At 38.9% G+C, this 22,281-nt stretch overlaps 1 protein-coding gene across 1 annotated transcript in view; it reads left to right on the top strand.

Moving 5' to 3' along the window:
- CDC73 (cell division cycle 73) overlaps positions 1 to 22,281 on the top strand; it is a 101,799-nt gene that overhangs the window by 68,234 nt on the left and 11,284 nt on the right. Inside the window, exons 11-13 of the mRNA XM_069022715.1 lie at positions 15,193 to 15,250; positions 18,250 to 18,285; positions 18,678 to 18,765. Coding sequence (XP_068878816.1) covers positions 15,193 to 15,250; positions 18,250 to 18,285; positions 18,678 to 18,765 — 182 coding nt within the window. The remainder of the gene's footprint in view (positions 1 to 15,192; positions 15,251 to 18,249; positions 18,286 to 18,677; positions 18,766 to 22,281) is intronic.

Consider the following 22,281-nt stretch of genomic DNA (forward strand, 5'->3'; position numbering starts at 1 on the left):
GTTGGAGGAGCTGAAATTCCTCCAAACACTGTGCACACCACCCAGTCTGACTGAACTGCCTCAGCCTGGCCAGCTGGGGACACATCCCTGATTTTACCCAATGTTGTTCCACCTCTGTGTTTCCCTCAACTTGCTGTAGTTCCCAGTCAGTGCTGCAGACTTTCCACTTGTAAATTTCCCATTAAACTTAAATGATACCATTCCTTGAGTGGCTTTCAAGGAAAAGGAAGCTCTGCTGTGGAAATAATGGATTTTGACTGAATAACTGTGTTCATAATTCCTTCTGTAATCTGTGTAAGACTCTAGATTAATTTCATGAGCCTGAGGATTTTTCTCACATAAATTACTCATGTAGAGTCAGTAACCAGGACTCCTAGTCCTCAAATACATGATTTAGAGGAAATCCTCATAGTCTGGTTTGTATTATGTAAAATGAGAGATAATATTGATTGAGAACTAGAGAATTTTTATTGTTTTCTGCTATCTTAAACTATATTTCAAACCGGAATTCCACGTGGTTTATTTCCTGTAATTTAGTGGCTTCTAAGAGAAGAAGAAATCAGAGACAGCTCTCTTGCATCTTGTCCACCTCAAGACATAATATTAAGAATCACTAATTCATTCTGTAGGGAGGTGTGTCTGTAACAGAAGAAATACTGGTTATATTTAGTGTAATAATGCTGAGTCCGTAAAATTCAGCCTAAAATTCAAGATAATATTTTCCTGTTAAGTATATAATCTTGCCGTTCATAATCAGCATCTGCAAAGAGTTCTGTCGCTGATCTGTCTCACTAAAGTAAATTTATAGGGAGCATCTGTCATCTCAAAAAAACCACCCCACTTCTTAAAAACGTACAAAAACCTGTCATCCTCTTAAAACCCCACAAAATCTCGTGACCTTGGATGATGGGTTGCATGTTGTGGGTTCTTTGAAGTCTTTTCCTCTTGAGGATTTGTGTAATGAAACATTCAGACTTCTACAAATGCTTTTTCTGTAAGTTTTGGTTAATGCATGCTTGTGTTTTATCCATGTGCAAGTATTAGGGTTTACATTGCAGTTGAAAAGATTGAGTTGTTGGTGAGACTAAATCTGACCCACTTTTTTTCTGTTTTTGTTTCTTTCCTTCACACCTTTGGATCTTCATGTTAGTCTTTGCCTTGGTGTTCCTTATTTTGCCAAATATAAAAAGCCCTTCTATTGCATTTGTAGGTAAACAAGCAAAGTAATAAATAGAATAAAAATTCCTTCTTCATTTAATCAGGCCTGGGTTCAGTACAGAAAGGGAATCCCTTTGTTTGAGAATCTAGGTCACCTCATAAGGAAAAGGTTTCCCTACTGTGAAAAATGTACATTTGCCATTTTCTTTGTTTTTCTTTTGTTTTTTTTTTCTATTTTTTCTCACGATGTGCCAGTATCTGTACTCTTATGCTGTTTGCCTAATGACAAGAGGGGAAGAGATTTTTTATTCTGTGTAATTAAATGTCACTTACCTGAGGTGCACAGTGGGGGAGGGGGGAAGGGAGCGAGCAAGGAGGTCTGTCAGTAAAGTGGGAAACGCTGGGTGCAGCAGGAAAGGTTAGAGCAGGTCTCTGGAATCTCTGTTCTCCTCTCCCTGGCAGGTCGGGTGGGATTGTGCCAGAGTAAAATTGGATGTGTGTATGCACAGGACAATGCACACAATCCCCTGAGCCTTGTGGAACGTCGGCCGTGTGGGAATAGAGGCACCAGCCGGCTCAGAATGGGCCGGTGCAGCGCTCGGGTCCCGCGTGGCTGGAGCTCACGTGCTCCGATGACTCTGTGCAGAATTGCCTGCTGGTTCTTGGAACAATGCTGAGGCATCCCTGAGATGCCTGCAGGAGTTATAAATAGCAGCTCCATGCTGGGTGCAGTGCTGTGGCTGAAGGCCCGCTGGCCTGGGCAGGAGGCGAGCGGTGCTTCTAAGAAGCTGCCCTGAGCTAAGGAAATTGAGAAATCTGAGGCACCTCCATCATCCCGAATGGAAAATGTGCTACCTGGAAAGATCTGATCCCAGCTGATTGAGATCTGAGGGCAATAATGAGCTGGGGTTTTTTTAGAACAGCTTTCATAGTGGTAGTGCCTTCAGATGTGTCTGTTCAAACTAGGCACTAGTCAGTGACAGAAGTGTCTGTTGGAGGAGATAAGGATTTTTGCTCTTCCTTCGGAATAGGCACATATTCATCCCCCCAGGAATATGCCAATGCAGAAGCTGCAAAATAAGGAAGAAATACGTAGTTTGGCATTAACTCTTGAATAGTTGTTTTTTCATACATTTTTAATATGTCTTTTTGGAAGCACAGGAATAGATAGAAAAGTGTGAGGTCTCTGGTCTGTGTATTTATTATCAGCCTGTTGAGCTACACGTAAAATTAATCTGCTGCCCTTGCTCAAAAGGTGATGCTGCTATTTTGTTTTGGTGTTTTTCTTGTAAAAGTAGAGCACGACCCGACTAAGACAAGGAAGTTTATTGGATGAGTATCTATGAAATTGAATCTGTTTGTGACTGGTAAAGCCATCCTAAGCACGTACAGAAAGTTCCAGGGTATCATAACAGAGGAATCTTGTTACACTCTGTGTTGGGATTTTTTTCTCTCCTTGAAATCTTGGCATTGAAAGCCTAACTCTATTCCAAAACATTGTCTGCTCTTAGTGGTTTACTCATTTTTATTTCCTGCCACTTAAATGTTGAGTTTTTCAGTGAGGGGATTTTACTTTGCAACATATTGCTGTAGAAAAAAAGAGATCTTATTTATTTTTTATCACTGACATTAGACTTTTCAAAGGTGAAACAGCTATTTGAAGTACGAGGACAGATGTGAGGGCTGAAGGGGAGCTGAGGAGGTCTTGCTACTTATTGCACATTTCCTTCAGATAAACTGTGGAAGCCCCAGGATCATTATGGATGACTGATAGTTGCTAACACATGAGGAGCAGAAATAATGGTTGTAGTGAACTTCACCTGTGAATGTGCTGACTGGCAGAATCTGTCATCTCCAGTGGTTATTCACAGTGGGAGGTTCTTAAAGGTAAATTTTAGTGTGTGTGTGTAAAGAGTGGGAGGGGACAGCCTTTTGATAACTTTCAGAACCTGTTTTTCGATGCACTTTTGAGCCTGCTCATTTAGTCAGGGGGTATTTTTTGTAGCCTTGGATGAAGCCTGTATAAAAGTCACAGCATAACATGAAGATCCTAAAATTTGTTGGTTTTATAGAGCCCTTATCCTGTCCTCATCTTTGAATAAGATGGCCCCAGACTATGTGAGACCTTGTCAGTTGACCTTTCTTTAAGAGGATGCATTTCTGCAGTACCAAAAATACAGATGAGAACAGCTGTGTGATAAACCAGGAATCCTAATGCAACGCTAGAAGCTTGGAGATAGTCTGTCTGGATTGTGTGGAAAATGGAAAAATAAAAGTTGCATGCTGTCATCTTAGTGCTTTGAGAAGAGCTTAATTTAATCTTCTCTACTAAAGAAAGAAGAATAATGGAGCATTTAGATATAATGCCAAAGGAAGCTGAAAGTAGAGGCAGAAGGCCAAATGGAAAAATTCCTCTTGTGCGATACAGCCAGAAGCCTTCCTGTATTTTAACTTAATGCATGATTTATTACCACTACAGTTAGGTTTTGATATGGACATGTAACATCATCAGCTTTTATATGCTCCAGCAGGGTGGTATGAATGATAAGTTTCTTCAGGATACCAATACCAAGAGCAGTTTGCACAGTCTCTTTGGTGGATGGTATTGTAGCAGTAATGCAGAGATTCTATCGAAGCCATGTGAGCACTAAAAACCTTGAAGGCACTTCCTTAAACATCGCTGTTTCTCAAGAAGCACACAAGTAGAAAGCTTTGTTGGTGTGATGCTAATACATTATATATTCCTCTATTGTCTGTCCTCAATCTATGAATCTGATGTGTGACTGGAATGCTTTTGTGTCCCAGGTGACTCTGTTAGGTGATGATTAATATTGGGATTCTCTTGCCCCCATGTGATTTTTTTTTTTTTTGAAGGAAATCAGCCCTGTCCAAAGGCTGTATTACTTTTGGCAAAGAGCCAGGCTTTTAGACCATGCTGAAATGGAGACAACTGAAACTTTAATGTATGTTGTCTGTTTGTTCTCTTGGTACAAACCAGAAGTTTTAAACTTGTTGTTGTGTTCGGGGGACTATTAGGTTGGATTTTTTTTCTTTCATTCTGGAATCTATAGGATAAGTATAAAGGCTTAATTTAGGAAAAACAGAATTTTGGGTTCAGGTGGCTGCCTGGCTCTTTCTGCTGACATGTACAGTAGTATGATTTTGTGCTCCATGGTAGTGATAACTGCAAAATACTTAAATGTTTTCATCTGTTTATATCTCTGTGCAGGGAGGGAAACTTCAGGCCTTTTGTAGTTACCCAGTTGCACTCAGAGAAAATTTCTTGAAGAAGGGGGAATAATAAATGTTTTGGTCTAATTTGAATGCTCCTTCGTAATTGTAAATAAAAGAATATTTTAATTAAAACAGACTTCTGGAATGAGAGTTCTGCAATGAAAAGTATGTGTTGGAATGAATCTCACAGGGAAGGCTGGAGGCAAGAGAGAACTGGAGGACAGGGTCATAAATGGCACATAACAGCACCAAACCCTTTGCATTTTTATTCGGGATGTTTGGTTATGATGCTGCAAATGAAACTTCTACATCCTGCAGCCAAGGAAAAGACCTAGGTAGTCTAGAAGGCAGCTTTTGTCAGAGCTGCTGAGACTGGTGTGAGAAGAGTGCTATTACTGCAAAATTTGGAAATGCTGACTTGAGAATATCATGCTGAGAAAAATAGGTTAATGATGTTGACTCTAGGTGGGAGCGGCCATTTGAGGATACTGAAGAGCACAAGTGTTTTTTCAGTGATGTTTTATTGTGTTAAATATCTAAGCATGGGAAGCTGCAGGTAAGTAACTCCTACAGTGTAATATTATGATTGAGGTACTATTCATACACTGCTTAGGAACTCTGTAGGTTTGAAGTTTGTGTGTATATTCTTTTGAATCCCACATTGCCTCCTTGCCCTGTCTTAAAATGTGGGAAAATGTTTCCAGGGGTGTGTTTATATAGTTGAAATCCGAATATATATATCTGAATATATGTATCTGATATATATATTTATATCTGAATATATAAACATTTCAATCCAACAACAGATGTGTTTTCTTTGTGTTGACATCTTTTGTTTTACTTGATGCAAATATATGAAGTCATGGGGCAGAAAGAAACGTTGCAATCAAATGTCAGCTCTGGTCATAATAGTTTCGAAAATAAGGCTTGTTCATAGGGCACCATATAGCAAGCCTGGACACTGGAAATGTAAAGTATTATGTTCACAACACCTGGTTTCTCTGATTTTGTATTCTTAGTGAAATAAAAGTTCATTCACAACATAACTAGTAACTTCGTGTTTGGGGGCAGATTTTCCAACTTGTGATAAGATCGGAGCTGAACACATTATCAGCCTGTTAACAAGGACTGTTCTGGGGCTGCATGTGGGGACAGGAGATCTGGGCTGGCAGTGATGGGAGAAGTGCCACCCCCAGGTGGGGGTGGGCCTGGTGCAGAAAGCTTTGTTTGAAGCTTTTGTCGCTGTTCCCCTGTATTTTAACCTTGCATATGCTGTGTGTATGTGCAGTGCTTGGCAAACGTCTCACAGGGGCTGTTCCCCTTGTACCAGCTGTAAATGCAAAGCTCAAGTTCAGCATCTGAGAAAAGGGGAAATGACCAAATTGTGTTCTTGCCACGGAGCAGTGATACTTTTTGCTGCCACTATGGTCAGGGGTACTTAGCTACAGTGTTATAAAACAAAAAAAGTGTGTTCACCCATTGTCCTCTCACCCCTGTCCTCAAAAAAAAACTCTATTTGCATCCAGATTTGCTTCACTTTCTGTTTTCATAGTAGACAACGTATTTTCTTCCTTTCAGTCTGTTTTTTTTTTTAATGATTTAAAGCAATAAAATCTGTAGTGTAAGAGCAGGACAGGATCTGTGTCATCTGTGAATTGTGGTATTCCTTTGGTTAATTTTAACTTTTTTTTCCCCCCATATAACAACTAAAACTGGACTTGTGAACTGACGCAGCTGGGGCAGGACAAATGTTCAGAGACAGAATTCTGGTTATCTTGTAAGCAGATTAAAACATCTAGTTTTCCCCATCTGGGGGAATTATAGGGTGTGGTAACTGCAGCATGTGCAAGTCCAGAAATCTTAACACTCTTGTGCTGGACTAGAACTCAGAAATTTTTGCAGAGAATTACTGCTCTGTTTCTAACTTGCTTGTTTCATGTTGTACAAGATCTCTCTTGTGTCTCAATATCTTGTCAATACTTCTATCACCAGCACGCAGGACAGTGAATCTGCTCTGTCTAAGCAGACAGTTTGTTGATCCGAGGGCTTTAACCAATGTCATGCTGGAGGTTAACTACTCTGTTTGCAAACGGTATACGTAATTTGTATAAAGACACTTACTTTTTTCCTTTTTGCGCTATACCTACAGTTCTATCACGTAACTTTGCTGTAGCCATTGAAGCAGTGGGCATCCCACAAGAATCTTGTGGGGTGTGCTTGTGTAAAAGTCACAAAGTAAAAAAAATACAAGAGGAGTTGAGAAGAAAATTTGAGATAGCACAAGTTTCATGACTGATACTACTCAGCTGACTGCACACCTGTGTGGTTTAGTTACCAGCAGCTTGTTACAGTTATGGCATATCTCAGGATCATCACCTTTTGGTGCTTAGTAGAAAGTATCTTTGCTTTTGGAGCTGGATTTGCATAGCTGATGAGCTGTTGATCATCAAGGAAGGAAGCCTGGAGTACAAGGCACTCTGCAATTTGAACATTTTTTAGCCCTTTCCCTTGTCTGTGGCAGTTCAAAATAGCCCTTTCCATATCCAAGTGGTTACAGTCCCTTGTCTGCTCACAACCATCTCTGTCATCACTCAAGCCCTCATCTCTTGGCTTATTTGTTACAATTTGTTATAGCTGCAGCTAAAGCTTTTGATCCTGAAAAACATATTTTTGAACTCGGCAGTTCTTTTTCTAGGCAACACAAACAGCTGAGAGTTCATTGCTCTACTGTTCAGCTTTGCGCATTGGCTCCTCAAGGAATTCAGTGTCAGGATTTTCTCCAGATGTTTTAAGTCTTCCAAGGTGATTACTTGGAAAATTGCTTTCATCTCTCTGCCCATGACCACCCATGATAATTGTGTTTTCTTGTAACATAATGTAATATATAGCCATAGTGCTGGGATTGCTAAAGCTGGCGAGGTACAGAAGAGTAATATTAAAACTACTTTTCAGTGGATAGAAAGGAGAAGATCACATCAGGATGAAGTACAACTGGGAACAAGTGGTGCTGGATAATTTATTGAACAAGCAATCGTGAAATAATCCAAGGTCTTTAATAGGTGCCTGTGTATTAGAATTCTAATCCAGCATCCCCTGTTGTGGCAGTGGGAGTCAGAATGAGCAGGGGAAGGCTGGAAAGAGCCTCAGCAATTTCTGTTGCATTGAAATGTTGGACAGCATTACACAAAGTTACTCAGTTGGTTGGGTCTTGGTTCAGTTCGGGGTTTTCTTTTTGAGAGATGTTCATACAGAAGTTAAGGGTCCATGTCTATCCATTTAGGCACCTGCAGAGCTTTTAAAAATATTCTTCTCACACAAAGCATTTCACAAATCTTTCCAGAAGTGGCAAAGGAACCTTTCTGAGGTCACTTAGATCTCTGCTCATGTATTGCTCAGTGAATGCAGGTGTAAGTGGGGTCTTCCTGCTGCTCTGTACTGAGCAGCGTTTTGTGAAATGTAAATGTGACTGTTCCCTTGAATCCCACTTCCAAAGCCAAATCTGAACCAATGGTGCTTCTCTATATGTTTGGAATTTGCATGTCAGTTGTGCTGTTGTGGAAATGGATTGCTTGAGCCCCATATGCTGTGATATTTCTGATAAAACCACTTCCTGTGAGTGACTAACCTTTGTCCCTGGAGGCAGCACTGGAACTAGATAGTTAAGAATATGTGAAGCTGTCAGTTAGAGACTCAGACATGAGCAAATTGCAGTAAATTCACAATTAGATGCAAATTCCAGTTCTCTTGAAGTGATGTGTCCTGGGCTGACTGTGGCAAGCAGAGAACCAGTAGTTGTAGAAACCTTTACACCTGACTTTTGAGAAAGATGAAACAATCCCTTAATACTCAAACTGTGCTTCTGAAAACCCTCCCTGGCTGCCAAGTAATATGAGTGAGGCTGGCTCAGATAATTAACCCAAAGGGAAAGAACTCTAAGCAAAAATAATGTTTTAGTGATAACTGCCTTTGTCTTTTCACTCAGTTCAAAGAAATGAGTCGTTTAAATGAACATAGGTAGGTATAGACAAGCCTTTATTTTTCAAACAAACAAACAAACAAACTAGCCCTCTGGAATTCTCAGGATTAAGAGTTGTTGTTTTTGATGAACACAGCTTATCCCCAGGAAAATGGAAGTGCTTTGCATATTTAATCTTCGTCACCAACATCCCTCTTCAGCTCAAAAATTTTCAGTAGCAACAGTTTGAATTTATGGGACTGATACAAATTCAAGACAAAGATCTTAATTTAACAGATATTCTGTGCAAGGATAAAGGTGGGAGGAGCTCTAGCACACTTCTGTGAGGCTGTTCAGAGGGGTTTGATAGCTTAACTTTGAGGGTAATGGTTTTAAGTCATCTCAGTAGTTGTGGCTTTGATTAATTATTTTCAAAAACTTCTCTAGTAATTTCCATTATTGTTATTATTTCAGCATATTTATATGCTTTTGTCCCTAGTTGCTCACTAGTCACTACAGTTTTCTTCTAGATTCAGTTATGATTTGGTTTGTTTTCTTTGCAGGACCAGAATATTTCCTAAAATATCAATAAGCAGTTCATTAAAGTCAGTCAGATTTTCCATGTTTAAACCGAACTTCTTTTAATCTGGTAATGAACAAGTAATGGCAGTGAATATTTTTCATTCAATGCACTCATTGCCAGGTCCAACCTGCTATGGAAAACACCCATCAGTTCTGTTGTTTATTATGTTTAACAGTGTCAGGGTTTCTGAATTTGAATAATCTTGTCAATTTTAATTCTGTAATGGCTTAATAAAGGACCAGATTTGTAAGTGAAAGTTTAATTTGCATGCTGTGGTACAACAGGTGTTAGTGTTTAAGTTTGGGTAGTCCCCTGGTGGCACCAGCAGTTTCATTTGTGCCACCCTCCCCTGGCTCTCCTTTCCCCCTCTCCTCCCTCCCTGCAGTGCTGCACTCATTCTTCTTGCCTCACTCTTGTGAAATTTGTTATATGGACTGCAGTATTTGGAAAACTGTAACAAGGCTTTTCTTACCTTTGTAAGATTGGCATCGAATTTTCTAGCATGAAACTGAATTTCAGGATTGGAAGCCTTCTATGCTGGATAAGACATGACCTTCAGTATGATGTCTTCTAATATAATACACTAAAGGTTGGACTCGATGAGCTTGAAGGTCTTTTCCAAATTTAATGATTCTATGATGAGTTTTGAATTTTGAAATAAACATGTTCTATATATTTTTTATCAGCCCTTTTTGTCTTGTCACATCAGTTTTTTTACTTGTCCAAGTAGGAAAAAGCGAATCTGTGGTGTTATTTTCTTTAGGCAGTTGGTATAGGAATCCTTTGATAAATACTGGTAAACTTTTCTTCTGTTAAAATTTGTTCTGTAAAAATATCTTTAATTCTGCTTAAACTCCCACTTTCCCTTCCAGAAAATAAGGAAGGTGAAACAATATAAACAGTAGAAATGACCTTTTTATTAATATTGCAGGCAATGGAAGTGAAAGTGACTATAACATTAGAAGTATTTGCACAATAGTTAGATCCTGTTATCAAATTCTATTTTTTTACAGCATAGTTATTAGGAAGGCAGTTAAAAGCTTGCAATTTATTATTTAAGTATGTCTTGGGGGGCTGCATGCAGATTTGTGTGTGCATAGAAGTCGGAAAATAAACTATACCAGTTTGATGTATAAATAAAATGATGATGTGAAACACCAGTTAAAATATTATTAACATTTTCTTCATGCAAGCAGAAGTCAGAGAATTATTGGGAAGGCTGCAGAGGCAGAGCCACTCGGTTGGATTATTTTGCATGACTCTTTGGGGGGCTTGGGTTTTTTCCCAAGGCTTTTAGGGGCTTTAAATTTTTAGAACAAATCTCCATGTTTTCAGAATCCAGTTTATATGAAATAGATGTTTATCTATCAGGCTTCAAGTAGGGCATCTGGACCAGGTTTTTTAGATACCTGCTTTGAAGTCAACCCTTTGTTTTGGCTGTTTGTTGTACATTGATATATACAATATTTAATTTATAGAAAAGTCGTATTCTTTTGAACTATGCAGTTGTTTTGAATTTTTTCATAGTTCTTTAGGCTGGCTTTACTAGAATTTTCAAAGGTTCAATACTTTAAGTCACTCAGGAAGTGATAATAGAGTTGCTGGTAATTAAAATGAGTTTTTACAGTCTCTTGTACCCTAAATTGAATAGATACATTGAAGTCTGTTCTTAAAGATAATTTTGCAAGCTTGCCATCCACATGTAGTTATTTTCTTCCTCTTTTGAGTCCAAGTTTTACTACATTCCTCTTCACAAACAGAGCTGGCTTTGGGTGAATTCTGTCATGGCTGGAGAAGCTGGAAGCTGCTCTGTATTTTACATGCAGTTGCTAACACTTTGCAGAATCAAATGTTACTTTTTGCTTCTACTGCTTCTGGGCCAGGAGCATGCAAGCTACCCAATAATTTTCAAATTTTTGGGTGAAGTTCTGGGACTAATTTAGATATTATTAAGGAACAAGATAGTAATTAAATTTACCAAATTAAAGCCACAAGATGGCATCAAATTGTCAACTCTGTCCTTTGCTCCTAATGGCTTTTTAAAAGGTCAAAATACTACAGACTCTATGGATCTCTCCATAGAAACCAGTTGGAAAAGGGAATATGCAATGAAATAATTTTTCCTTCCACCATTTGAACCTGTGAAGCTGCCATAAGATACCTTTAATAATTTAGGGTTTATTTTCTAAAGTGTAGCAGGACTTATTGTTCAGGCAAGTTGCTATTCCAGCTGAGAAGTGAAAGTAACCTAACTGTGGATGTTAATGCTCATTTAGACCTAAGAAAAGTACTAAGTATCTAAAATACAGACGGTTTTCTAAAATACAGGAAAATAATAGTTGGGTCCTGATGAATCCATCAGGTGAATATTGGTAATGGGTAATTTTTGTTGATTAATACAAATAATTGCTGTTTTTAAAAAATGTTATTTTTAGAAAGGTGAGAGAACATTCCAAAAGGTTTTTCAAAGGTGTCTAAGAGGAGGGAAACAGAGAAACCCCCAACACCTGCTCTTAAGTAAGTTAAATGCAACCATAGCTGTACTAACCAGACGTGCTAACCACATGTACTGAGCTGCTTCCCACTCATGCATTGGTTTGTGAACCCAGTATTTTTAGGTGTTTAGGTAGGACAGTGCTAAATAGCATAAAGAATACACTAAACACAAAAACATTGTTGAGAAGAGATATTTTAAATGTCTAAAATGACGGGAAACAGGAGCACTAAAATGAGTCCCACGGAGAAGCAGATCCAACACTATAAGGAAATGAGGCAGTGAGGCTCAGGAAAGTATGGAGCTGATTACATCCTGTATCAGGTTGTTGCCTGAATGGTTAAATCTCCTATATTAAATGTAAATCATAAGTAAACTATGTAAATATATATATATAACTTTCTATGGTAAATTAGCACAAGTAAACCAAGTAATATGTTTTTGGTTAAAATACAACGTTAAGTGGTCGTCTTAAAGAAGATTTGTATTTTTCAAATTACATGGTTTTGTTACTAAATTAGTTTCAACTTATGAATATTCATAATACACTCCTTAAGAGTGTCAAACAGCTTATGCATGAGAATTAGGTATGTCATTTTCGAGCAAAACTGTTTAAGTATTCAGAAATTTTGAGGAAATGAATGTTCTTTAAATAGCTAAACAGTGATTTCTGCTGCTTGTGATGCTTAGGGTACAGCTGCATGAACAAAAGCTCCCCTAACTGGAGTTTGAATTTGCAGCATGCTGGTTACTTAAGAGTAACTTTTAGATTAAAAACTTTACATGAGAAGATTTGAAATATCTTCCTGTGTGCTCAGTAAGAAGTAACTCCTGCCTTTACAGGAAGTGAGAGCATGCAAACAAGGAGTTGCCTCTGAGTAGCTGAGAGGCCACAAATCACCAGCAGCACCTCCTTTGTGTGGTTGGATGAGGCAGCTACAGAGGTTACTCTGTCTGATTAATACTCTTTGGGAGAAATCCTGGCATGGAGTTCTCTGTGGTTATACCTGCCTTGTGAACAGAGCTTGTCTTAAATCAGTGTGTCGTTATAGGAAGAGCTTATATCTCTATCTGAATGCTTTTGAAAAGCATTAATTTTAAATCCAAACTTAGCGGGACAAAGGAAAATATTAGCAAAATTATCTTGATAAGGACTTCCTTACTGACATGAGGTTTTCCTCTCCACTTGCAGGTCTTATCAACCATCTCAGCTCTGTACATCTGTTCTTTTCCTCACCTTAATAGTATACATCTCTCCTTACAAATCTTCTGAGAAATGTGGGGGTGAAATATTGATCAGCTTCCTTTGCTACATTGGCTGCAGCTTTTACAGACTAGGAGCTGGTGGTTAGATCACTGAAAATTGTAAAAAGAGAAGGGTGTAAATCTCCTCCAAAGGATTGATGGTACACCTTCAGCAGGTGACAGCTGAGCTTTGGGGATACCTCAATGTCAGGAGTTGTGGGCTGAGGGGGGTTCATTCCTGAAATTATCATAGTCTAAGGTACCAATTTATACAACTGAAAGCTGTGACCTCCATAATTTATTGATTTGCAGAATTTGGTCTTACAGATAGAATGATCGTAGGCATGGAAGTGCTGTTTACTCATTTAAATGAATTTTTATCCTACTATTAATCAGATATTTTAAAGTGATTTTTTTCTGTATATCATTGTTGGTTTGGGGGTGGTATATTTTGTTTCTTTCAGTTGCCATGTTCTCAAGGCCTTCCCTTCTTGTTTTAGACTCCTGCACTAAGTCTCCCATGAATGGCTGTTGAGCAGGCAATTCAGAGGAGAGTGTCAAGAACTCCCAAACAGATAATTTGCCAGTAACTTCATTAGGCTCAAGTCAGTGGTTTGGTTATAATTCTTGACAAGAGTTTCTCTGCAGCAGCTCCTGGTTGCTTCCCTTCGCTGCAGGGTGTGTTTGAGACATGGGAGGCACTGGATGAGTGGCAGAGGAGGCAGCAAAGCTGCACTGCTGATTCCGTAGGGGTGGCAGGAGGAATGGAGGTGGGGGATAGCACACAGTAATGGTTATGCGTCTGAACTGGATTTAGAAACTTGAAACTTAGCATTGCAGAAGTTGATGTTTCTTTAGCTTGATGTTCTTTACATTTCATCAAGCACCGTGAATTTAAGGAAGTGTTATGGGGGAATTCTTGGTTTCTTCAAAATGAGTAACTAGTGCAGCACAGAATCATTCTTTTGACACAGAACATGGTATCTTTCTACAGGAAGAGGTGCAAAATGTTTTATTTTTGCTTTCTTGGAAAGTGGAAGTAAAAAGAAAGATGCTGTTTCTCAGTTGCAAGGCTTGTCTCAAAGGTAGTCAGCCTTTCTTGCTCTTCCTCCAGAGTGTGGTGTTACTTTCATTTTTATAGTTTTCTGAGTAATTATTGTGAAAGGACATTGGCAAAAATACCTTTCCTCTGCTGCTGCAAAAGTAAGTCGTAAAATAACAGGTACTGACTCAACTGCCCTACATAAATGTTGGTATTCAGAAAAGAGTACAGTAAAATTTGGGATAGACCCATTACTTGCAGTGCAGGGTTAAATCCTTATACTAAAGATTAATGGGAGGTTGGTGGCTGTAAAAGTTACAAAAGGTGCACACTGCACCAAATGTCAATTCTAGCTTAGTGTAACTAATCATGGGTGGCTTCACTAAAGCTCAGGAAAGAGAGGCTTTGAGTAAATTTGTGTTTTCTATGGGCTTGTGTGGGACCTTCTATTTGTTCTTCACCGATCCTGAGATAAAGTTTTAACTTTCATGATGGAAACTTAAAAGCAGTTCCTCTAAGTGTTATTTAAATCATGGAATGTGAGCCCTCTCATAAGCTTTCTTTTATTTTGAATTACAAAACACGCTGTTATTTATGCATGGACATAGAAGTCTGATAGTACCATATCAGAGTCCTTTCCAACAAGTTTTTCTCCGAGTGGGATCTCTGACCTTTCTGAGTGTCTCATGCTTGTAGGATACTTCACATAGCGTTTAAGTAATTTTCAGATAAAATCCATGGTTTCATGTAAAAAGTTCTTCTCCTGTCAGCTCTGCAGATAGAAGTGGCTGGAATATACTGCAGCTTCTTAGCATGTTGGTGCTATGTGTTATGTTCAGTGAGGTTTCACAGCAGTAACTGAGAGCAGAATTTGTTCTTGCAGGAATTCAGTGTTGCTTTGGAAGCAGATGTGTGACCTCACTGTTTTCTTTGGTGCTGTGTTGACTCTGGGAGTTAGCAAGAATAAACAGTAGTGCAGGTCTTTTGTGTGTTACATTAAGGTAATTGGATAAGGCATGAGCAGAACTAATTATCATGAGAGTGCTATTTCTGAGCCCTGAAATTCCTCAAGGCATTGCAGTTTCTTGGTCCTGGTTTTCCATCCAGAGCATAAGCAGATCTCGTTTGGAAATTTCTGCAGCCAATTGCTTATATTTACATGACTAAGTCTTGGTGAAAGTGATAGGTGAAATGCAACAATACTGTAAGTAGGGAAGGTTTCTTTGAAGGTATATTAAAACAAGTTTAAGATTGGTTAAAACATAAGACTGTAATAAAAGTTTGAGGTTGTCTGTCCTCCTCAAATCTAAAACAGGATCTATAAAGAGTTTGGAATATTTTCTCTATTTCTTCCATCTCTTTAGTGGAAACATTCTGCTCTCATTATCATGATACCTTCTGTAGCTCTGTGTTCATTTGAGAAACTGGTGTACCTGACACGAAGGTCAGCTGATAATGTCACCTCTTCTGTCTTTTCAAAGGAAGGTGCATCTGCTCGAAAAACACAAACTCCGGCAGCACAGCCTGTGCCACGACCAGGTAAGGGGGCCCACTGGCACTTGTGCTTCTGTCCCAGATACATGAGTTTCAAAGAAGTGCTATTTAAAACTTTAGTTAGCTCAAGAATGAAGTAGGGGTCATTTGTTTGTGGCCTTTAACTGTGCATATATTGGAAAAAGCCATAGCCTTTTGTTTAATGTTATACCATGGGACCTGCGGTCATTCCCTTCAGTGTGTTCCCCAATTAGCCCGTTGAAAGGATGCACTGCTGAAATTAAGAAGTTACAAACTTCTTGGTTGTGGGCTTGGTATGTCACCAATTAAAATTTGACAAAATTCCCACTCAGATATCTAACAAGAGCTGATTAAAACTCCAAGGGTAAACAACTTAAACGGAATAGCTAATCTCAAAAAGAGATATTATTACTTCTAGGATTAATGTATCAGAAATAAGTAATTCTCTGAATGTGTTATCATTACTTCTTCACACTTCTTAGCACATAAGGTATTTGTAATGGGGCCAAAGTCCTCAACTGGGTTTTTAATTCCCTTTTAGTAGATTTTGGCTACCAAATCCATTTGTCTGTCAGATTGAATCTCGAGTTTTGATTCAGTGATGGGTTGAAAGATGTGCTTTGTTTAAATAAGAAACCCTTATGATGAGTTTTTAGAAGCATGTAAGAGCAGTACATGAGAGGGATGGTGGTTGCAAACAGTGGTGTGCAGATTTGCCCCTGGTTTGCATACTGTGAGAATTTTTGGTTTGGTGGATGTGAAAAGTGCTATTTCAGAACAAGATGATGTTAGGAAGGTCCTGGGGACATTCTGGGGGGGTTGGAAACAAAGCTACCAGTTAAAATGAATATACTTTTTCTAGAAGTGCTGCTGGAATACTGTATATCCTTGTTGAGACTAAATGCTTTCAATATGTGCCTTGCTAACTCTTTGAGATTTGTTTGCAGGATTTAATGCTAAGACTTAATATTGTACAGCTGCTTCTTCCCCCAAAATCCATTGTGATACTGAATGTTCTCAGCATGCCAAATGCTGTTGTGCACAGATTCTTCTGTTTGGTTATTTTGGAACTGGAAAGGTCACGCTGCCTGTCATACTTCTCTCACTAGCCCTGTTAAGCATCCTAATGCAGATGGAGTTGACAGACAGCAGCATGAAAAGGGTAGAAGTGGCAAGAACAGAAATGTGGCTGAGTTGTCACAGTCCCTGCTGCTGGCTGTGACTTCCTGGGCATTTCCTGCCAGCAGCATGGTGTTTGTATATTATATAGATGATACTGATACTGCTCTGCTCTAAGGCCAGCCCCATCCATTATCTTGCCTCTAGATTGGAAATTGAAGAGAGAATAAAGAAAAGTGTAGTCAGAAGAGGTTTCTCTTTCTGCCTGTTCTAGGATATTTTTGACTTTTGATACTTGGATATTTTAAAAATTCAGCTGTTCTATTCTTAGCAGTCAAAGCAACTAAAACCTGCTGTTTGCAGGAGGATGCTGCTTTGCACATAGGAAGCATTAGTTAAATGAGGCTAAACTGTTGTATAGTGGTGATTTGGAAAAAATACCTGAGATGTGCTCTTAAATTACACTTTTTGGCACCATTTTGCATTACCAGCTTTTCTCCTAACATGTCTTTGTACAGCTGTTAAATTTCTTACAGATGCCTATTCTCCCTCCCCCGCCTTTTTGTTTTGGTTTTTTTCTCCTTAGGACAGCTGGCTCTGCCCATATATTTAAAGAACATTTTTACATTAAGGAGATACCTAGATTTAAAAAAAAATAATTGAAAATCATTGGGTAGGTAAAGTTCATGTAGTTCAATATAATGTTGCCAATTATATCTGTGCATTTGACAGTGTCAGGAAAAGATAATTAAGGATATGGTCTCAATATTTCAACAATGGCAAGTATGTGTTGTGAATATTTATACTGTTCTAGGAAGTTTCTGAAACAGTTGGTCATAAATAAACATGAGCAAGTTGGTGCTATGCAATTGGAAGTCAATTAATGAAATTTGTCATGCATAGTAGCAGTTGAGACTTGAGCTAGTCTGCATCAATCTCTCCAGTACTCACCATTTTCTGAATTAGGATAAACATGGATGATGATGATGATTATCAAGTGCTACAGTTCTCTCCTGAAAACTGAACTATAAAATGTTTATTTGGGGAAGGCAGGTAATTCAGTAATAGCACCAAAGTGAAGAAACAAAGATGCTTTTCCACCTTTGGAATGCAGTAGCTCCTTTACTGAGGTGGTCACAACTTCAAAGACTGAAGTGGAAACATTTTACTGGGGAGGTAGAGGCAATTCTTTGGTTTCTACCAGTCCAGTAGTGGTTTTGTGTGTGTCCTTGGTGGTTGAGGGTAATTTTGTTTGGCTTTTTTTTTTAATTTTTTCTCCTTTTTTTGATTGCTTGGGTGGTTTTCCCCTTGAGTGTCAAGCTTGACTGTTTCTGACACCTGGAGACCTCATGTAACTCAAACTGCAATCCAAAATTAACCTGAGTAAGCCTGAAATTCAGGTTTTGATTGTTGAAAGTTCTGTATGTGTCCAGGATAGCTAAATCCCATGGATGTCATGTACAAAAATAACTACTAATGAAAAAGGTGAGGCTCTGCAGGGATCAGTTTGTTGTGAAGTTTTCCTGTTGGTTCAGCACTATTGAACTGAAGATCTACAAGCAGCTTTTTTCAAGATTGCTGGAAATTTTTGTCCATGATGTTGTGTCCATGGTGTGTTTTGCGGAGGATGGAGGGGGAATGAGCAGCTTCAGTAAAACTGGGAGAGATTGACTCAACTCTCCTAACACCTGCATCAGATGGTCAAAAGCTGTTTGTTTTCTGAATACTCAAACCCAAATTATAAACCCCTTCTTCATCTTAGTGTCTTGCATCTGTAAAACTGATCTAATGACTGTAGTGTGACTCGTCCCTATTCACTCCTGCAATTAAACAGATGCCTTGCAATGACATTTGGATTTATGTCCTACTCATTCTGCTGTAATTTTTGTTGGTTTTTTTCTCAGTTTCCCAAGCAAGACCACCTCCAAACCAGAAAAAAGGTGAGTCAATTTTAGTTACATGATCCTTTTCATTTTTGTGTGAATTGTGCCCAGTTGTCGTTTTTTTTTTCCTGACACTACAAGCAACAATATAAGCAAGCAGTAGAATATATAGCATGCATTCTATATAGCATGAGAGCATTCTGTTTTGCTAAATATGGGTCCCACACATGTTGAGAGACTCATGATACGAGGGTCTGCTTTCTTTGGTGAATGAAAACCTTGACTGTTGATTTTCCTTGACTGGTTTTTCATGACTGGGACCTCTTCAGCAAGAGTTTTATTTTTATGTATAGTTCCTTTAATGAAAAAAGGGGGGGAGGGGAGGAAACAACAACCAGAATAAAACAAAAAAACCCCTCCAAGCAAGCCTAACTTTATTATCTCTACAGGATCTCGAACTCCCATAATCATTATTCCAGCAGCCACGACCTCTTTAATAACCATGCTTAATGCAAAGGACCTTCTGCAAGATCTGAAGTAAGTAGCTGATTAGAACATACTGTATAACAAATTGTTTTCAGATACAAAGTTATACTGCACCTAATTAGTAATTAAGCAAGAGGGTTCATCCACTCTCCTGTGACAAGCTAGTTTTACAGACCAGAGTATAAAAGATATTAATTCCTCCTGACTAGTAGGAAAAAAGCAAAAACCTAATTCAGAGTTTTGGCTCAGTTGTGACTTGTGGGGCAGATTGAGGAGACTCTTGCAGTAGCAGTTGGAATGTGTGCAGTGCTTTTCTTTGATGTAACATCTGTGCAGCCACGTTCAAGTGATCAGTGAACAACCCTTCCCATGGAAGAAGGCTGAGAGAAGCTGAGCAAGGGAGCTCATGGAGCTCAGAAAAGATTTTGGGAAAGGACCACCATTATTGTAAAGGAGAAGGTGACCAGAGGGGCTGTATCAGCCAAGCATCCCAGCTGGTTGTGCAAGTAAAGAATTTTTTCTAAAGTTCACATATTGTCATTGAGTATTGATGCAGATGCATCCAGGGAAGTATCAGTGAGTTGCTAAAACTTGTTTATCCCATCTCACATCTGATTCTAAGATTTAATTCATTATGAGTGAATGAATCTTTCTGCTTGTCCAACAGATCATGGGTTTTTGCCTATCAGTAAATATCAGGTAATTTTTTTTGAAATGGTAATTTTCAGAGAGAAATACACTGTTGTAGGTTGTCTGCAATGGTATGTCCAAAAAATGGAGGGGTCATCTTTTTATCATCTCCAGCACTCATCTTTTGTGATACTGTCACACTGCTTTTGGTCCAAACCAGGCTGTTGTGGTGGTACAGCTTCTGCTGGAGTTGCCCTAGACTTGTTTAAAACTGTGCTCTGAGATACCAGGTGCCTTCTGATCTGCAGCTAATTCCAGTTCCTAGCTTACTGCCACAGGCCATCAAAGACCCCATGAGTGCACTGGCCTCTTGGTGTCTCTTCTGCAATACCAGCTCTGAGAGGAGGCTGGCTGTTAACATTACACTTTAATGTGCAAGCACTCACTGCACTGATCTAATTGGGTTGACGGAGGGTGTTGTTTTTTATGTGGGTTTTTATAGTTAGGAAAAAACCACACAACAAGCCCTGGATTTTGCATCTGTGTAATTTGTGACTTCCTGGCTCAGGTGTACCCAGAAAGGAATGAAGCACCTGTCTGTCATGTCTAAGTGCCTCTGTGCCAGGAGTCAGAGTTTTCAGCTGTTTTCAGCTGTTCTCAGCTCCACTGGGGCAGAGCCGCAGTCAACTTCCCAAGGCCTGTCCCGAGAGGATGCTCATATTTAGAGTGCAAGGAACATGATCCAGAAAAACTGAAAGGAAGTTGAAGGGTTCAAAGGAGGACACTGTATAGTTAGCCTATATGAAAGAGAAAGGGGAGAAGCAAGGTATGTTAATGAATCAGAAGTGCAATAGCAGAATTCAGAAGAGCAAAATATTAATTTAGCCATGACAGGTCTAGCATTCTTCTGGAAAATATGCCACCTGGCCTGTATTTTTTTGCATTCAGATTTATGGAAGTACTTTGTTCAGGAATAGCTTCAGGGTTTGCTTTTACTGTTCAGGTATGCAGAGTGTAGAACTAGCCTTGATGTAGAGTGTGATTGATAGATATGTGATGGTTTTCCGAGGAAAGAAGACTTAGCTAATTCCTGCCTCTAAGTCAGCACCTTCTTTAACTCATTCCCCCCTTCTGCTAAGTCTGACAGAAGAGCAGAGATTTCGAAGACTCCTGTCACTGCCACAAGTTTTGGGATAAAGAAATATTGTCCAGATAGAAAAGACACACCTAAATTAATATTACTGCCCTTACCCCTGCTGAGGAAGATGCAGGTAGATTTACATTTCTAGTATTTCTAGAGCTAGTCAGCCTGCTTGTATTTGCCATCAGAGGAGATTGGAGGAGGGATTTTTGGAGCTGGAAGGGTAAGAGCCATTGCAGGGCAGACTGATGAAATGTAGGAGAAGCCTGGGAGGATGATGCCCCTGGGATGGCTGGGATATGGAAGCTGTTTATAGGACGGGTTTTTCTTCCGTGGCTGATCCCCCAGGCAGCATAGTCTGTGAAGTGTGTGATCATGAAGAATGAGAATTTGGGTTTCATAAATCAACTTTTGTGATGCTGTCCATTTAAATGCTTCTTAAAACAAAATAAGGAAAGAAATCAGCTGAAATTATAATTAGAGATCAAAACTTTCAATCATAGCTGAGAATCTCTGTCTTTTAGGATACCTTTTGTCTACAATCCTGGATTTTTTTTTGTAAGGAACTGGACTGCAGTGCATGGTCACTTTGGATATGAGAAAAATTAATTGTGGTATCATTGCCAGATATTTTAGGTTGGTGGCTGTAAAATAAACAGGAGATTCTTCATCCAGTTCTATGGTAGGACTTAAATTGAATTGTCAAGACCTGAGAGAAACCTATTAATTATACCAGCATTTTTACTAAGCCTTTTCATAGCTCTGTAGTATATTAGTTTTCCATGCCAAATTTGGCTGACATTTGTATGATGCTTAGCATCTTTAATTTATCACTAATGTTAGGCTCTCTTTTAAAGTAAAGAATATAGAAAGCAGGAAAGCTATCATGTGAAGAAGGAAGTACATATGACAAACCCAAAGCATGGCACTGGTTTAAGATTTTATTTTTGAGATATCCAACTTTTCTATTTGTTGCAACTTAGATTTTGAAGGGAGACGTTTTTGTATGTGAGGGTAATATATGCAATTCACCTGCTGGATAGTATGCAAATATTCTTGCTAACTTTTTTGAAAGGTTATTTTTCTAAGGAGCCAAGTACAACATAAAGTGAGGAGTTTCTAAAATAGTAAAAGGATGTAATTTAATTTAATTTAATTTAAAATCAGAACTGCAATCCATTCTGGTATGTTGTGACGCTTCTTTAAAATATTTTATATGATACATTTTATTCTTACTCACTATCTGAATGCAAGGCTGGATATCACAATTGCTGTGTGAAATTGTGACTAAGTATTTGAGAATACCTGAAGCAGGCTTTTCAGAGGCAAGGCTTCTGCTTTACGTGGAGCAAAAGCGAAGCAGGAATTCCATCAGGCAGATGAGAATGATTAGATGGTGATTATGTATTTTTATTATGATGATGCTCTTGCTTGTGATGCATTTCACCATATGTGGCCAGGCAACTCACTGGAGATTTATCCAGCTTTGATAGTGAGGTATCTGGGATACATTCAGGCATGATGTAGTGTAAAAAAGCTTTGTTCTCTTGCAAAAATAGGTGGTGTCTAAAGCTTTTGATACTGTAATTTAACAGAAATACTGAGAGGGTTGTAAAAATAAGTCTCCAGTTCTGAACACAATCAAATGTGTATTACTGTGATCTCAGCTGCTGGTGAGTTGCCTTCTTCTCTGTTCATGCATTTTTCAGTGTGCCTGAGCTGGGGGCCAGAAAGTGCTGCTCTGACCCCAGTGAAAGTGTTTTAAAGGCACTGCTGGCAGTGGATGTGAGTTTAGA

Source organism: Aphelocoma coerulescens, chromosome 8 (assembly GCF_041296385.1).
Source record: "Aphelocoma coerulescens isolate FSJ_1873_10779 chromosome 8, UR_Acoe_1.0, whole genome shotgun sequence".
In the NCBI taxonomy this organism is placed as follows: Eukaryota; Metazoa; Chordata; class Aves; order Passeriformes; family Corvidae; genus Aphelocoma; species Aphelocoma coerulescens.